Source organism: Nilaparvata lugens, chromosome 2 (genome assembly GCF_014356525.2).
Source record: "Nilaparvata lugens isolate BPH chromosome 2, ASM1435652v1, whole genome shotgun sequence".
Lineage (NCBI taxonomy): Eukaryota > Metazoa > Arthropoda > Insecta > Hemiptera > Delphacidae > Nilaparvata > Nilaparvata lugens.
In genome coordinates this window covers 31,142,155-31,156,931 of record NC_052505.1, presented here as the reverse complement: position 1 = coordinate 31,156,931, position 14,777 = coordinate 31,142,155, and the positions used below count along the sequence as shown (strand labels likewise).

The following is a 14,777-nucleotide window of genomic DNA, read 5'->3' as shown; positions in this document are numbered from 1 at the left end:
GAAAATGGTCTCAGAGTAGCACAGAAAATGGCCTTAGCGCAGAAAATGGTCTCAGAGTAGCACAATCATGGCTCGATGAACATCTGCTTACTTTAAATGCTTCTAAAAGCGTATTCATGACTTTCTCACCCAATGCCCAAACACAACCTCATGAAATAGAAAGTATTAAAATACACCAAGTGAACTGCAATTGTCAAAAATAAACAAATTACTGCTTCTGTCCTGAAATTCGAAAAAAATAACATTTCAATATTATTTATACCGGTACGAGTAGGTCTAACCTATATGTGTAGGCTAACTGAAGCATGGATGAAGTCTAGGATGGTTAGTTATCAACTTTTAAAATGTCATTTCAGGTATTTTAATTTATGTTTCTCCTACGGTAATGTCTAAAAATTATTTAATTGTTTCAAAAATACATTTAAAATAAATTATTCGACTTGTTTACTCAAGTATTTTGATAGAATGAAGAAAAAAATGGCGGCTGAGAATTGTTTGTTTACTTTTGTACAGTCACTGTCAAAAGTAGAAATAAAATATTCTGGCAAACGGACAACATCGCAAAGCGAGAGAGAGATAGCGCTATATGTTTTTATGTATGATAGAAAAAGACAGCAACGGTATTGTCAATCATACACTGCCATTATAACGTGGACCTCACTATAGCTTCTTGAATGCTGAGGTATGTTTGGAACGCGTACTGACGCACGCACATTGTCTCGCTGAGGCGTCAGTGTTAACTTGACTCCCATGCACCTATGCGCTCGTCAATACGTGGCTTACATCTAATATCAGCTGCAGCTCAGCTGTTAATTCTTTTATTAAGTCGGAATCCTTATTTTGTATCCATACCATAAATCTCTGAAGAGTTAAACAGAATTTGAGTTTTTAAAATACTGTTTTTTCAAAATGTCCTCAGTACTTCGATGTTTGAAATTAGCAAAACAATTTAAATGTGTTCTACAATCTCCAAAAAGTCCAACTACGAGAATTGCTATAAGGTCATCACACGATGATCATGGGTAAGTTAATGTATCAGACACTCTAACCTCTTTAGCCTATGACTTTTGAAAGGTTATCATTATTTACATATATAGGTTCTACAGATAGGAATCAAAACGTGTACTTTATCATCATTCAAAATTACCTTTTCGAATTGAATCAAATTTAGGGTGCATTTCATGATTTTTGAACGAGCGTAGAAAGTTCTTACCGATGACCCAAGTTAGAGCCTCAAGTCGTCTGTTCACTTTGACTCATATTTTTCAAACTTTCAAGCTGCACATATCAGACAGTGAAAGTGACCGGTACATTGTGCAAGTTTTACCTATAAGTTTTAATGGATTATTCATATTCCTATAATAGGATTATTCATACTCGCTTAGCCATGCTGAGTAGGAACAGTCTAATCAATATTTTTACTGTCACTGATTTATGTTATAATCCAGCTTTATACAGATCGAGCTTATCAGCCAACTAGATTGACTCCCTTTGTTCTTTTTGATGAAAGGACCGTACTATCTAGGTTGTTAGATAGTACAGGCCTAGCTGCCTGCTAGATGCAATTGAGTGATAAATAAATACAACTTGGAATTTTTCTCTTGAATTGAAGAACAGACATACTAATATCAGTGATTTGAGCAATTTTAAAACTAGTTTTTTTAGTTTCAAGGCTTATAACTCTTCAACAATTCATCAAACAAAATAATTTAAATATATTTTACATGGTTGGAGATCATTGAAAATTATCTTCTATTCCATATGTTATTTCAGTATATCATTTTTCCTTCAACTGTTATAGCAGCTTTAGTGCCGGGGGTAAATTCTTCAATTTTACATCAAGTGTGAACTTAATAGTACCACACCTCAAGGTAAGAGGTTAGAGATGAAAAATTTGATATTTTTACCTCGAATAGAACTGCAGTGTCAAAAATTTGGTTTCAGACATTCCCTTTAAATTACTTTGTCTAATAATCTATTGAAAATAAGATCAAGAGTAGCATCAAAACCAGTAAGGCACCAAGGTTTGATCTCATAACTGGAGATGTATTGAAACAGCTTCCCAGGAAGGCTATCTTGAAGCTTACGTTCCTTATAAATACATCCTTCATGCCTAGATATGTCCCAGATTACTGGAAAGTTGCAGAAGTCATAATGATTTTAAAGCCTGGAAAAACACCACATGATGTTTCATCTTACAGGCCAATTTTTCTCCTACTTGTAATTTTAAAACTATTTGAAAAACTGCTTTTGAAATCGGATTCAGAGAGAAACACACTACCATAGAGCAAGTCCACAGAATTACCAATTTAATTGAAATGGCTCTTGAAGAGAAGAAAATTTGTAGTGCAGTATTCCTGGATGTTGCCCAAGCATTTGATAAGGTGTGACATAGAGGCCTATTAGCAAAATTAAGAAAGTCTATGCTCCCAATTGAATACACTGAAATATTGGAGTCATTTCCAGTGGGAAGATATTTCAGAGTCAAGCAGGAAGCCGCCTATTCAGAGCTGAAAGAAATTAGAGCAGGAGTACCTGAAGGTAGTGTTCTTGGGCCAGTTCTCTATCTACTGTATACTAGCGATCTACCTGAGTTGGAAAATGATACAGTGGCAACATTCGCTGATGATACTCCTGTACTAACTCTGGGCGACAATAGTCAGGAATCTATGAGGAAACTTCAAGATGCTGCTGATGAAATCTCCAGTTGGGCTAAACTGTGGAAAATCAATGTAAATGATACCAAGTCTGTCCAAGTCAACTTCACAAACAGAAAATTTGAGCAAATTCCCCTAGCCATCAATGTTAAACCTGTTCCATTTGCTAACGAGGCCAAATACCTAGGCATGACTCTGGATGCAAAGTTGCGTTGGAAAGCACATGTGAAGAAAAAGAGAGAAGAACTGGGAATAAGTTATAGAAAAATCTACTGGTTGATAGGCCGAAATTCTTCTCTTTCAACCTACAACAAGATCCACATCTACAAGCAAATCCTGAAACCCATATGGATGTAAGGAATCCAACTCTGGGACTGTGTCAGCAAGAGCAATGTTGATGTAATTCAACGATTCCAGAACAAAGTTTTCAGGAACATCGTCGATGCTCCAAGATTCAGCCGGAACGTCGACATCCACAGAGACCTGGAGGTGGAGTTCGTTGCAACAGAGATTGCACACAAGCATGCAGACAGGATCCAACGGCATGAAAATGAAGAAATCGCTCAGCTACTTGACAACACACATATGCTGTGCAGATTGAAGCGGACCAAACCCTTCGAGTTGTGTGGTGCTGTGGAGTGAAAGTGTCAAAAGCAGAGCAGTGTTGATAGTGTGAATGTGTATCTTTAATACATGATAACTTATTTTATTACTATTATTATATTTTGTCAATAATTTCAAGTCAGTTGCTAGAATTAGTAGTACTGGTGAGAACTACCTATCTTATTAATATTTAACCAATTATCATATTAGGAAAAAATTGCTCATTAGTCTTTTTAGACTAAATTGCAATAGAAATTTTAAAAAAATCTATTGTGACTGAATTGAAGAATCCTCTCTCGACACTAAAGCTGCTATAACGATTGGAGAAAAGCCTGAAATAGTGAAATAATACATGAAATACAAAATAATTTAATTCTCATCAACCCTATGTTAAGTAGGCTATTTATTTTTTGATAAATTTTTGGAAGTTATAATCCTTGAAACTGAAAAAAATAGTTTGAAAACCTGTATTTTTAAAATTCTCACACTTTCAAGTGCATATGTCGCGAAAACTAATGAGATATCACAAAAATAGTGGAAAATTTACAAAGCTTTTTTTTCGGATGATGATGATTATTTTTTTATTCAATTCAATCCCTAATTGCCAAAATTTAACAACGTGATAAATCAAACACTTATCAGAAGAAAATAAAATAGAATAACTAGCCTACCCAGAACTAAAAAACTAAAAATTTTCCAGACACCACCAGCAAAAGAAAGTCTTTGACAGCTGGTGGGAATCGCAAAAAGTCCGATTCAAAATATTAAATTTAAAAATTACACAATATAAAATCAAGTTGATGACAAGAAAATACTATTTCATATCACTGCAAAAAACTAAAGAGTGATAACTCGTTTTGAGAGAGAAAAAACAAAAAAGATTTTCCAATAGCAAAAACCTAAAATAAAACAGAGATCAAATGAAAAATATGACTACCATATTATTATTTATTTATTTTTATTTCATTGTAATTCAGAAATCATTTTTAGGCTACAATATTATAATATCATTGGGAGAAGACAACAGGCATATCCCGATACTGTCTTTCTACCAAACTTTAATTAATAGAAGTTTCGAAAAAATGAGTTCATGTCATTTTTCACTTTAGTCATTCAATGGAGCGCATTGTTCACAAGATATAAGCTTGTAATCCTCTAATGAAAAAAAGAAAGTCTTGAACAACCATCATCCCATTAGCACAAGGGGAAGGGTGGGGTCTGTTGGTATGTTTACCTCCTAACTGGTCCAAACAGAGCTGCAAAGTCAAAAAGTTTGATTTCAAAACATTCCCTCCAAATTCCGTTGTCAATTGATCTATTGTTGCAAATGTGAAGATTTCACACTCAACAATACAACTGCAGCAACAGTCGTGGGGAAATGCATAAAATGAAGAAATTATACATCAAATTTAAGAGAATGTAATGCTCTATAGGTATGCTCTTCATATATTCAGTATAGATTTTAATCATGAATTGTTAAAAAGTTATTAGACAAAAAATAACAAAAAAAAATGGAGGACAACGTGTTTTTTCAAAAATGCCACACGAGGTTTGAAAGGAATAAACGTTGTTGGCAATCTTGTAAGCTTTAATTTTGTACAGGATAGTTAATCCTAGAATTACTTTATCGATCATGCAACATATATTTCAGATGCATAGTTTTCCAGATATATGCGAGTAACTGGTACCTTTGAACCACCCCCCTATCTCCGTAGCACAGCGGGTAGGGGTGGGGAATTTTGGTATATTTACGGTAAATTGTGAATAATCTTAAACCTTTTCTTTCTCCTATACCAGTTACAAGCATTGAACGCCAACGTCCTCGAGCCAGATTTCAAGGACTAAACGAGTGATACCTTGATTTCTTAGCAGATATCAAAAAACTCTCTACAACATGCATTTGTGGACGAGGAAAGACTGAAATCAGAATTATGAGACCAGATTATCTTTGGACATGATTCAGAATACCTATCATTAGAGACAAAAATATACACACCATTTTTTCCTCATACAAAAAACCATTTTGTCTTTGAGCTGTAGAAAGCATGAGATGAACTAGTTCATCTGAATCACTCACAAACACACCATTCATCTCACAAACACTAGTTCATCGAAAGTTTCATTAGACGCTCAAACTTCCCCACTGCAACCTGTCCATAGTCTTCTTCCTCCCCCTTCCTCTTTCTGATCCAATCAGTCTTCCTTATGTTCTGTTTTTCTATTAAACTTAATGTGCATTACAATCAATCTTCTATTTTTCAGTTTTGCCTATCGAATGGGAAAACTGCAACCAGAATCAGAAAAAATGGCACAAGGTGTTTGCACTTTAGCATGGTGGTGGTTCCTGTGGCATATTTGGCACGACTATGATATGATCACCGTAAGTACTTTGCAAATTGCAACAAACAAAATTGAGCATTGGAAACTAGAACTTTTTTTAGTTTTGACACTTCCATAATTTTGATATTTTAAAAGTCATGTCTTTTGACTACTGTACTTTTCTTTGACTAATGGATCAGCATTCTTTGCTCAAATGGTTAGACTTGCTTGAAAATCAATCGACGAATCAAATTAAAATTGGATGGTATTTTCAACTGTCAATAAGTGTTACAACGGGTATTTTTCAACTTCCAGTATTCTTTCAAAAATGTTAAATGCACAAATTGTTACCGCTCCTGCAATATGACAATAAATGATTGGTTAAAATACATTTTATGTGTATGAGAATGCCAGATATTACAGACATATAATAATTATTACTTTAAATTGATAAAATTGTAATTATGTAACAACCGAAAGTAGTATATGGGGTTAGTGGAAATTATGGGAACCGCTTAATATTTAATTTACAAGGATATTTTGGCAGTAGGGTTTTTGAGGATCCTATTCGAATAATTAAAAAACTACTTTTCTGTCGCTTCAAAATTCTGGTCCGCCATCTTGAATCCAATTGAACAGTCATTTTGAATCCAACTTAATTTTTTTAAATAGAAAGTACATAATTCCGCTACAGAGTTTTACACGTAAGGCCGGGGAAACACGAACGGTTTTTTGCCGGCCGGTTTTTTTGCCGGGCGAAGTGAAAAATACACAGGAAGGCATGGAGAAGGACACACACCCGGGCGAAAAACCGGACCCGGCGAGAAAATCTAGAAACTAGAGGAGATTATGAAAAAAAAGTTGTAGAATGAATATTGCAGGAAATTATGTAAACTTTAATTTGTTATATGACAGTCGAGTCCTTAAGATACATAGTTTTTGAGTTTTATGCGAGAAACCAAAAAATGGTACCTTTAAACCACCCCACCCCCTTAGCACAGGGGGTAGGGGTGGGGACTTTCAATATGTTTACCTCCTTACTACCCTTAACAGAACTGTGGGGTCAAAAATTGTCTTCCCAACTTTTCCCTCTATACCCTTTTTTGAGCATTCATTGTCTGAACTATTAGCCTACTCATTTATTTCATTTTCTTTATTTATTAGTATCTTATAATCGGAATAACTTTGAAACAGTTTGAGATATCTATGTGAGGTTTTCTTGCCATTCACTTTCTCTTGAAATTCTGTGTCGAGATCATTTCTCATGACCATCACCTTCTCATTGAAAAAATAAATCAAGTTAAATTCAAAATGGCAGACCAAAATTATTTTGAAGCGACAGAAAAGTAGTTTTTTTATTCAAATAGGATTCTCAATGGAAACTACTGTCAAACTTTCATGTAAAAGAAATATCAAGCTGTTTCCATAATTTCTATCATTCCTTTATTGGTTAATATACAATGTGATTGTGCAACCAGTCTCCCGTTCATTTTGGGTGTCTACCAATTTTGACATTCGCCATTCACACTTACCGATTGCCGGCCGAGACTCAGAAGTTGTTTTTTATTGGCTTATTCTCACCAAAAGCTGACTATCCGCCAATCAGAGGACAATTCCGAGTTTCGGCCTACAAATGCCAATGAATATATTATTTAGGTAATGTTAGGTAAGGTCCAAGTTACACGAAGTTTTTTCAAGCGTCTTCACACGAGTCTGTAGGGCAGGAGCTCTCCTATTGGATGATTATCAGCTGATTCCCGAACCCCAACTCTATCAGCCAATCGGAGAGATTCCTGTCCTACCGATTCGACTAAAAACGCTTTGTGTTGCTTGGCCCTTGGTCTGAAAACGATAAGTCGTTATTTTACCCATATTGGTAGGTTGCAGCTTACAGCATCGATATAGAGTAGATCTGGAGAAACTATTAATTGAGAAGGAAGTGTTAAGTCTAATTTGGCTGTAGTGAGGTACACGTTATAATGGCAGTACTGTATTTGATTAACATTGGTGTTGCTTCTTGTCTATCAAGCAGATAGCGCTATTTTTCTAGCTCCGTAACGTTGCCAGATTATTTTTCAACAATGTAGAAATATAATTAACAAAATATTTAATCTCAATTATTGAAATTTATTATTTAATCATTGAAAAATATATTTTCTTGATTAATAAAATATATTTGATTATCTTGTACAAGAATGAAAAATTAATATTATTATTATTACATGAGATAAACCAGTATCAGCTATCCTCTATAAAAGGTAGTGGCAAGGAAGAGAATCGGCAACACTGTTCTCCTATCTTGCTCCACTGCCATTATAACTGGACCTTACTATAGCCTACAGTAACTATATTACCCACAGTATGGCCATTGGAATTTTTTTCTCCCGCCGCGGCCATGAAGATTCCTAATATTTGAATTTTACAATGGAGCTTATATGGGATTATAAGTAAAATCGCTTGCTTTTACTTATTAAAGTATATTTTTGTGATTATTAACTTCGATATAATTTCTTTCATGTTTTTCTATATTCCCAATATAGTTTTGGAACTTGAAATAGTAAATCGTAGATAATAGCGAGTAAAAATGAAAGGTAGGTAACGTAACCTGAAAGCTGAATTTCCAAAAAAAACCATAAAACTTTTGAAATGTGTCATGATATTGTAATAAATTTTGTTCCATTGACAAATAATAAAGTTCTCAAATCTATTTCTAGAAGCATGATGGAATTCTCATCACAATAGATTCCATAACATTTAAATAGTTTGTTTTATTCAGCCAATAAGTCTGACGAAAATATTGTAAAGCACAACATCGAATATAAACTCTGGAATAGCCAATTATTCTAGCCATAGTACTACTTAATGAATTCAATAAACATGTAAAAAATTGAAAAATAGCACACATAACCATTATTGTTTATATTTAGTGATATTTCTAACCTTAACCACTGCTCGTGGTAATGCAACTCGAAAATCATATCAATAGCTATTGTACCAACATGTTATGGGTAGGGTACTCAGTCCTGAAGAGAATCAATCAGAGAAGTCAAGACGTCTTTAATCAGCACTTAATCATGGTTAAATATTTCATAAAATGTTATATTCAATTGAGCCACAAAAAATATTTTGAAATTGGATTATTTGAAGTTGGTTCCAATAAATGGGATAAGGAAATACTCAAAATTGAAATTCATCTTTCTACATATTTATATAGATCACTGGTTCCCAATAAGTTGTCCGCGAAAGCTCTAGAAGTGGTCCGAGAGGAGTCCGAGGGAAGGAAAATTGATGTTTTAAGCTTTATTAGTGTTTTTTTAAGTTATCTTTTTTGTCTATATTAAAGTATAATCAATTTCTCTTCGAAAATGATATATCAAACTCATCTTAAGTTCATAATATGTTTCCAATCGGTAAAATAAGTGATAAGTTCCAAATGTCTAATGCTATAAGATAGGACTTGAAAGTTTGTTTGGAATCTTAATAGCGGATTTGTACCATGTGACCGATCTAACCAATCAGAAGCGTGACAGTCAATGGCCATACTGTGGGTAATAATATAGTTACTGTAGTTCCTCCAGTTCTACTCTTTCTCGCCGCTATTACAGGGCATAAATTACATGATGAATTATAATATTATTTTACTCATCCTATTTTTCATGTAGAAAATTGCTATGGACAGCTTCTCTTGGAAGGAAATATGATTTCATGTGTTATTTCAATATTTATAAGAGATTTAGTTTTTATCTCCCATAAGAGAGGATGTATAATAAATTGAAACCGGGAAAGTGTGACGTCACGCAAAAATAAAACCGACCATAAAAGCTCTTATCAAATGACGAACGTTATACCTTTTATCTATCCACCTTGGGGTTGCAGTAAATAGGTCTGCTGATCATACCTGGAACACATCCAGATTTGTGACCCATAATTTGTATTTCAAAATATCTCCTTAGCATCCAATGAAATTAATTTGTCTCCTTAATTTCATTTGTAATTTGAAAAATAATGACTTATTAATAGATTGTTGGGTTTTTATGTCGACAGGGAGAGTTCCCAAACCTGTTTCCTCAAGACTGGACCGATGAAGAGCTTGGCATTCCCCCTGAGAAATGAGTACCTATAATAATGTATGTGCAATAGTGCTGTATAGTTTGTTGTATGATTATGTTAATTGTAATCAATAAATTTTAATTCGCTAAGTACATGATCGTTTATCTTCAGTCAACTTTTCCCTCTCTAATCCTTGTCTCCTTCGAATGTAAAAGTGTAAATTTCCTGATAATGTAGAAAAATTCATAGACATTTTAAATTTCGAAGTGCTATAATACCCACACCAGGAGAAGACCCCTGACTGACATTTGAAACGATAAAAACCAGGAGCCATCTCCTCCACGTTATAATGGCAGTGGAGAAAGATAGGAGACAACGTTGCAGCAGTGAACTCTATACTAGAGTTCATAGAGTTAGTATAGAGTTCAGTGCGTTGCAGTTGTCTTGCCAATGCCTTCTAGACGGTAATTGATACAGGTTTATGATGTAATATTAACTGTTCATTCTCGTTAAAAATAATCAATTATATTTTATTAAGCAAGAAATGATATTTTTCAATAATTCCGTAATGAATTTTGATAATTAAGATGAAATATTTTGTGGTAATTACTTATTAATTCTATATTGTTGGAAGACGATCTGGCAACAGAGCAAAGCGAGAAAGAGATAGCGGTATCCGCTTTGTTGAATGATAGACAAGGATAGCAATACCATTATAACGTGGATCTCACTACAGTAAAGGTTTTCTGACAAAATGACACTATAGATCAGATCAAGATTACTTTAATGGATCAGTTTGTGGTTATAAACAAAAAAGATAGAAACGTTAATGTTAAAATATTCGTTTTAGATTACTAAAATTTTATATTACTATAAATTTCAAATTCCAATGAAATTGAGTTATTCTTTCAATTTTAGTCAGAATATTCGTTACCTGATGACTGGATCACCTACTTCAATCAATAATAATAATATTACTGAACTAGCTGGCCCGGCGAACTTCGTACCGCCAAATATTTGATGCATCTCATAACAAACTTTTAGCTGGATGCACACCTCAAAATCTATAACCCATATCTCTTCATAGTGAATGATTTAATAGAATCAACAGTTTGCAATTGACTAATCTTATTTTCTCGAATTACGAGCTTATTTTCAATTTTAGGTGAAAATGCTACTGAACATTAATTGTAGCGATTTTTATGCTCAATCTTTTCCACTCAAATTTTTTTGTTTAAATTGTATCTGAAGCCTGATAAATGAGAATCTAAAACCAAACTTTGCATAGATGGTGCAGTGCTCCTGAAATTTTTACAGATATGAGACTTGTGGCAGTTGATAGAGCTTATCAATGACTTTTCTAGGTATGAATTTGATCAAAATCGTTGGAGCCGTTTTTGAGAAAATCGCGAAAAAAACTGTTTTTGACAACATTTTCGCCGCCATCTTGAATTGCATTTGATCGAAAATGTTCGTGTCGGATCCTTATAGTGTAAGGACCTTAAGTTCCAATTTCAAGTCAATTGGGAGATGAAATATCGTGTACACAGACACTCATACACACACACACACATACATACCAATACCCAAAAATCTGGTGTGGCGCACTCACACAACTTTCCTTGCCGTTATGAAAATTGATCACCTGACGCTAGTGTTCCCGCGCATCTCAAGTCTACTATTCAAAGATTACAGCCAGCTGGTGACAGGGCAATAACGCTGGAGACACACATGAGGTCTGCTATCTCTTCATAGTGAATGATTTAATAGAATCAACAATAATTTGCAATTGAATAATCACATTTTCTCGAATTTAAAGCTCATTTTCAATTTTAGGTGAAAATGTTACTGAACATTAATTGTAGAGATTTTCATGCTCAATCTACTCCACTTGATTTTTTTCGTTTCAATTGTATCTGAAGCCTGATAATTGGGAATCTATCTGCATTGATGGGGCGAAGCTCCTGAAATTTTTACAGATATGGGACTTGTGGCAGTTGATAGAGCTTATTGATGACTATTTTAGGTATGAATTTGATCAAAATCGTTGGAGCCGTTTCCGAGAAAATCACGAAAAACCCTGTTTTTGACAACATTTTCGCTATTTTTGCCGCCATCTTGAATTGCATTTGATCAAAATTGTTCGTGTCGGATCCTTATAGTGAAAGGACCTTAAGTTCCAAATTTCAAGTCATTCCGTTGATTGGGAGATGAGATATCGTGTACACAGACGCACATACACTCATACACACACACACATACAGACCAATACCCAAAAACCACTTTTTTGGACTCAGGGGACCTTGAAACGTATAGAAATCTAGAAATTGGGGTGCCTTAATTTTTTTCGGAAAGCAATACTTTCCTTACCTATGGTAATAGGGCAAGGAAAGTAAAACATGCAGGGGATTTAAAACTCTTATAAAAAAATTGAATGCGTGACCTTGATCTGGTAGAGGGTTTGGTAGCACTCTGGTCGAGGTTGGTAGCACTGGCTGCCTCAAATGGTTGCTCTAGTGTTGTGTCTATTATTTTTTGTATTTAATTGTGTTTTCGGTAGTTCTTCATCAAAAATTGATAAATTGTTCAGAAAGTTAGTGACGGCCTTGCAGTAATGTGTGAAGCAAGTGAGTAATTATTGGAATTTGAATCATTCAGTAATAGACTTCTGTTTCTAACCTACTTGACAGTGCAAGAGAATCATTATTAGAATACATCTTTTCGAGCTTGATGAAATTTGAACCCCCTGCAGTGAACCTAACAAATATAAATTTACCCCTACAAAAACTGAGACCAATAATCATCCTATTGTGAAGTAATATGTAAGAAGGAATAGGAATACTCCTCAGCGTCGCTGTTTTCCGTATCAATTTCTACTTCATCTGTTGCTCAATTGTTGCGATTGACTGTCTGCTGTACATCTTCGGAGCTATCCTTTGTGCTTTTAGTTGGATCATCAATCACTATCTCTCTCATTCAATCTTCCGGCTTGATAATTCTTCCTTCGTAGTTTCTAGCTGCTTTCAAGTACTGTAGTCGCAAGCGGTATTCAACTTCATAGCATACGGTACCGTACCCCTTATCTTGATTTCACACCAGGACGATAAGCGCCGGCTGACGTAACTGATAGCAAAATAGTAGCGTCCCCCGGTTGCTATGACAACGCTGACTGTCGGCAGTGGACACCTGTTTTCTTATCAGTGAACTTTCTCTATTCGTTATTTATATTTTTCAAAGAAGACAATGAAGACTCGACGAATGAAGATTCATTGATTAATGAAGGGAAAGCAGACGAGGAAATAAATTTTCTGAAATCACGAATTGTGAATCTAGAAGCATCTAAACGCAGTTTGAGTGAAAAATAAAAATGCAATTGAATATTGCATTTAATATTTATTTTTATTGTAATACATATTTTTCAAATTGAGCAAAATAGTTTTCGTGATAGAGGAGATATAAATTGAGAGCAGGATTCAATTGAAGCTACGGACTTTTATCACGTCAAGAAATGTTATAGGCTAAGAATAGACTGAGAGAGAGTAATACTTTTGAGACAAAGAATAGATTTTCGGTTCTCTCTTCCAACACGTCGCCACCCTTGATGCCGCATAGATTTGAATTGACAGCTGAGATTCACCAACCCCTCTCAACTCAGATTGAATCAGCTCACCTAAAGTGTCGTAAGAATGTAATCCCCAAGAAGAGACAGAGAGTTACGTTTCTAACAGATAGTCAGGGAAAACAGTTCTGTAACTATACGAGAGATCTTGGTGAAGATTTTGAAGTCTTGGTTTCCACGAAATCTAGTGCCAAGTTGAAGAATGTTGTTCGGGAAAGTCGTAGTTTAATCATTATTATGACTTCAAAGAGGGAAACTTCATTATAGGCGATGTAAGTGATGACGTAGGCCGTTGCTACGACGCCATTTTGGTCTCTAAACAAACTGTTGCTATGGAGAGAGAGAGTGTTATTCAAATGGGTCTAAAACATCACCTTACATTTACGAGTATATTAATTAAATAATTGATTTCTAAGAGTTGAGAATATTTTTTTCAAGCTCTACACACTCAAATCATCAATTTTCAGTATTTATTCAGATCAAATAAATTTATAGGACCACATCCTATATGAAAATTCGCTTCACAGTCAACACATGAAATCAGCTCACCTGAATTCCGAACGGATTTAGAGCAAATAAGACAAGACGGTTCACTAACACGAAATATTTTGTTACGGAATGTTTAAACTTTGCACAGCTGACGCAGCAACCACTCCGATACGACCGCTCTCGTCGAGCTCTCAATCATTACTGAGTTATTATATTATGTACATTTTACTATTGTGAGATTGAAACCTGAAGTTATGTACAGTATTATTATCAAATTGACGGTTCCGATAGCATTGTTATGCATTGAAGGAATAAAATTATTCTGATTCTTATTCCTGGAAAATAGCTGGAAAATTTAAATTGCTTCACAAACTTTTTAAATAATTGGTGAGTGAGGATGAACCCTGATCTCGTAATTATAATTGGAGAATCCAGGGTTTTGATAGAAATCAATGGTACAATTGATTACATTTATCAGTAATAACTTCAAATAGGTACCAACTTTTATTAAAAACTTGCAGGTCCATGCTCCGCAAGAGTCCAAATGAAACATTGACCTACTGAAATCTTGAAGAATTAAAAATAGGCCTATAACCATCCTCGGTAAATTAAGTATGAAAAAGATCGATTAATAATAAGCCTGAATAAATAACTGAATATATGTGACTAAAGCTGGGTTTACACCAGGGTTATTACAAAATGTTAATAACTTAATCCTTATAGATTCTATTAGATTGAACATAACTTATCATACATATGATGAACATATGTGTTTGTCAAGTTCCGTTCAATATAATAGAATCTATAAGGATTAAGTTAATAACTTTGGTGTAAACCCAGCTTTAAGAAGCCGCGTTTACACTCAAGTTATTAACAAAATGTTTATTTTTCCGTCCTTATAGATTCTATTAGATTGAACGGAACTTGACAAACACATATGCTCATCATGATTGTGTATGATAAGTTATGTTCAATCTAATAGAATCTATAATGACGGAGAAATAAACATTTTGTTAATAACTTTGGTGCAAATGCAGTTT

The 14,777-nt window shown here is 34.4% G+C and overlaps 1 protein-coding gene across 2 annotated transcripts; it reads left to right on the top strand.

The window, feature by feature from the left end:
• Window positions 1-760: 760 nt before the first annotated feature.
• LOC111047788 lies at window positions 761-9,781 on the top strand. Of its 2 annotated transcripts, none has more exons than XM_022333629.2 (3): window positions 761-1,022; window positions 5,523-5,640; window positions 9,624-9,781. In XM_022333629.2, exons 1-3 carry the CDS (start codon window positions 910-912, stop codon window positions 9,690-9,692), a joined length of 300 nt encoding a protein of 99 aa, XP_022189321.1. In that variant the 5' UTR covers window positions 761-909; the 3' UTR covers window positions 9,693-9,781. The 2 variants fall into 2 exon arrangements, with proteins under 2 accessions (XP_022189321.1, XP_039276939.1); XM_039421005.1 differs by lacking the exon at window positions 761-1,022 and adding an exon at window positions 1,028-1,307 and having other exon boundaries at window positions 9,624-9,773.
• The last annotated feature ends 4,996 nt before the right edge of the window (window positions 9,782-14,777 follow it).

What these genes read in the sequence shown, in the direction of transcription:
- LOC111047788 (XM_022333629.2), top strand. Translation starts at nt 910, where the DNA reads ATGTCCTCAGTACTTCGATGTTTGAAATTAGCAAAACAATTTAAATGT. An exon ending in TCATCACACGATGATCATGG is followed by an intron (nt 1,023 to 5,522) that starts GTAAGTTAATGT and finishes TCTATTTTTCAG; the next exon opens with TTTTGCCTATCGAATGGGAA. An exon ending in ACGACTATGATATGATCACC is followed by an intron (nt 5,641 to 9,623) that starts GTAAGTACTTTG and finishes TTATGTCGACAG; the next exon opens with GGAGAGTTCCCAAACCTGTT.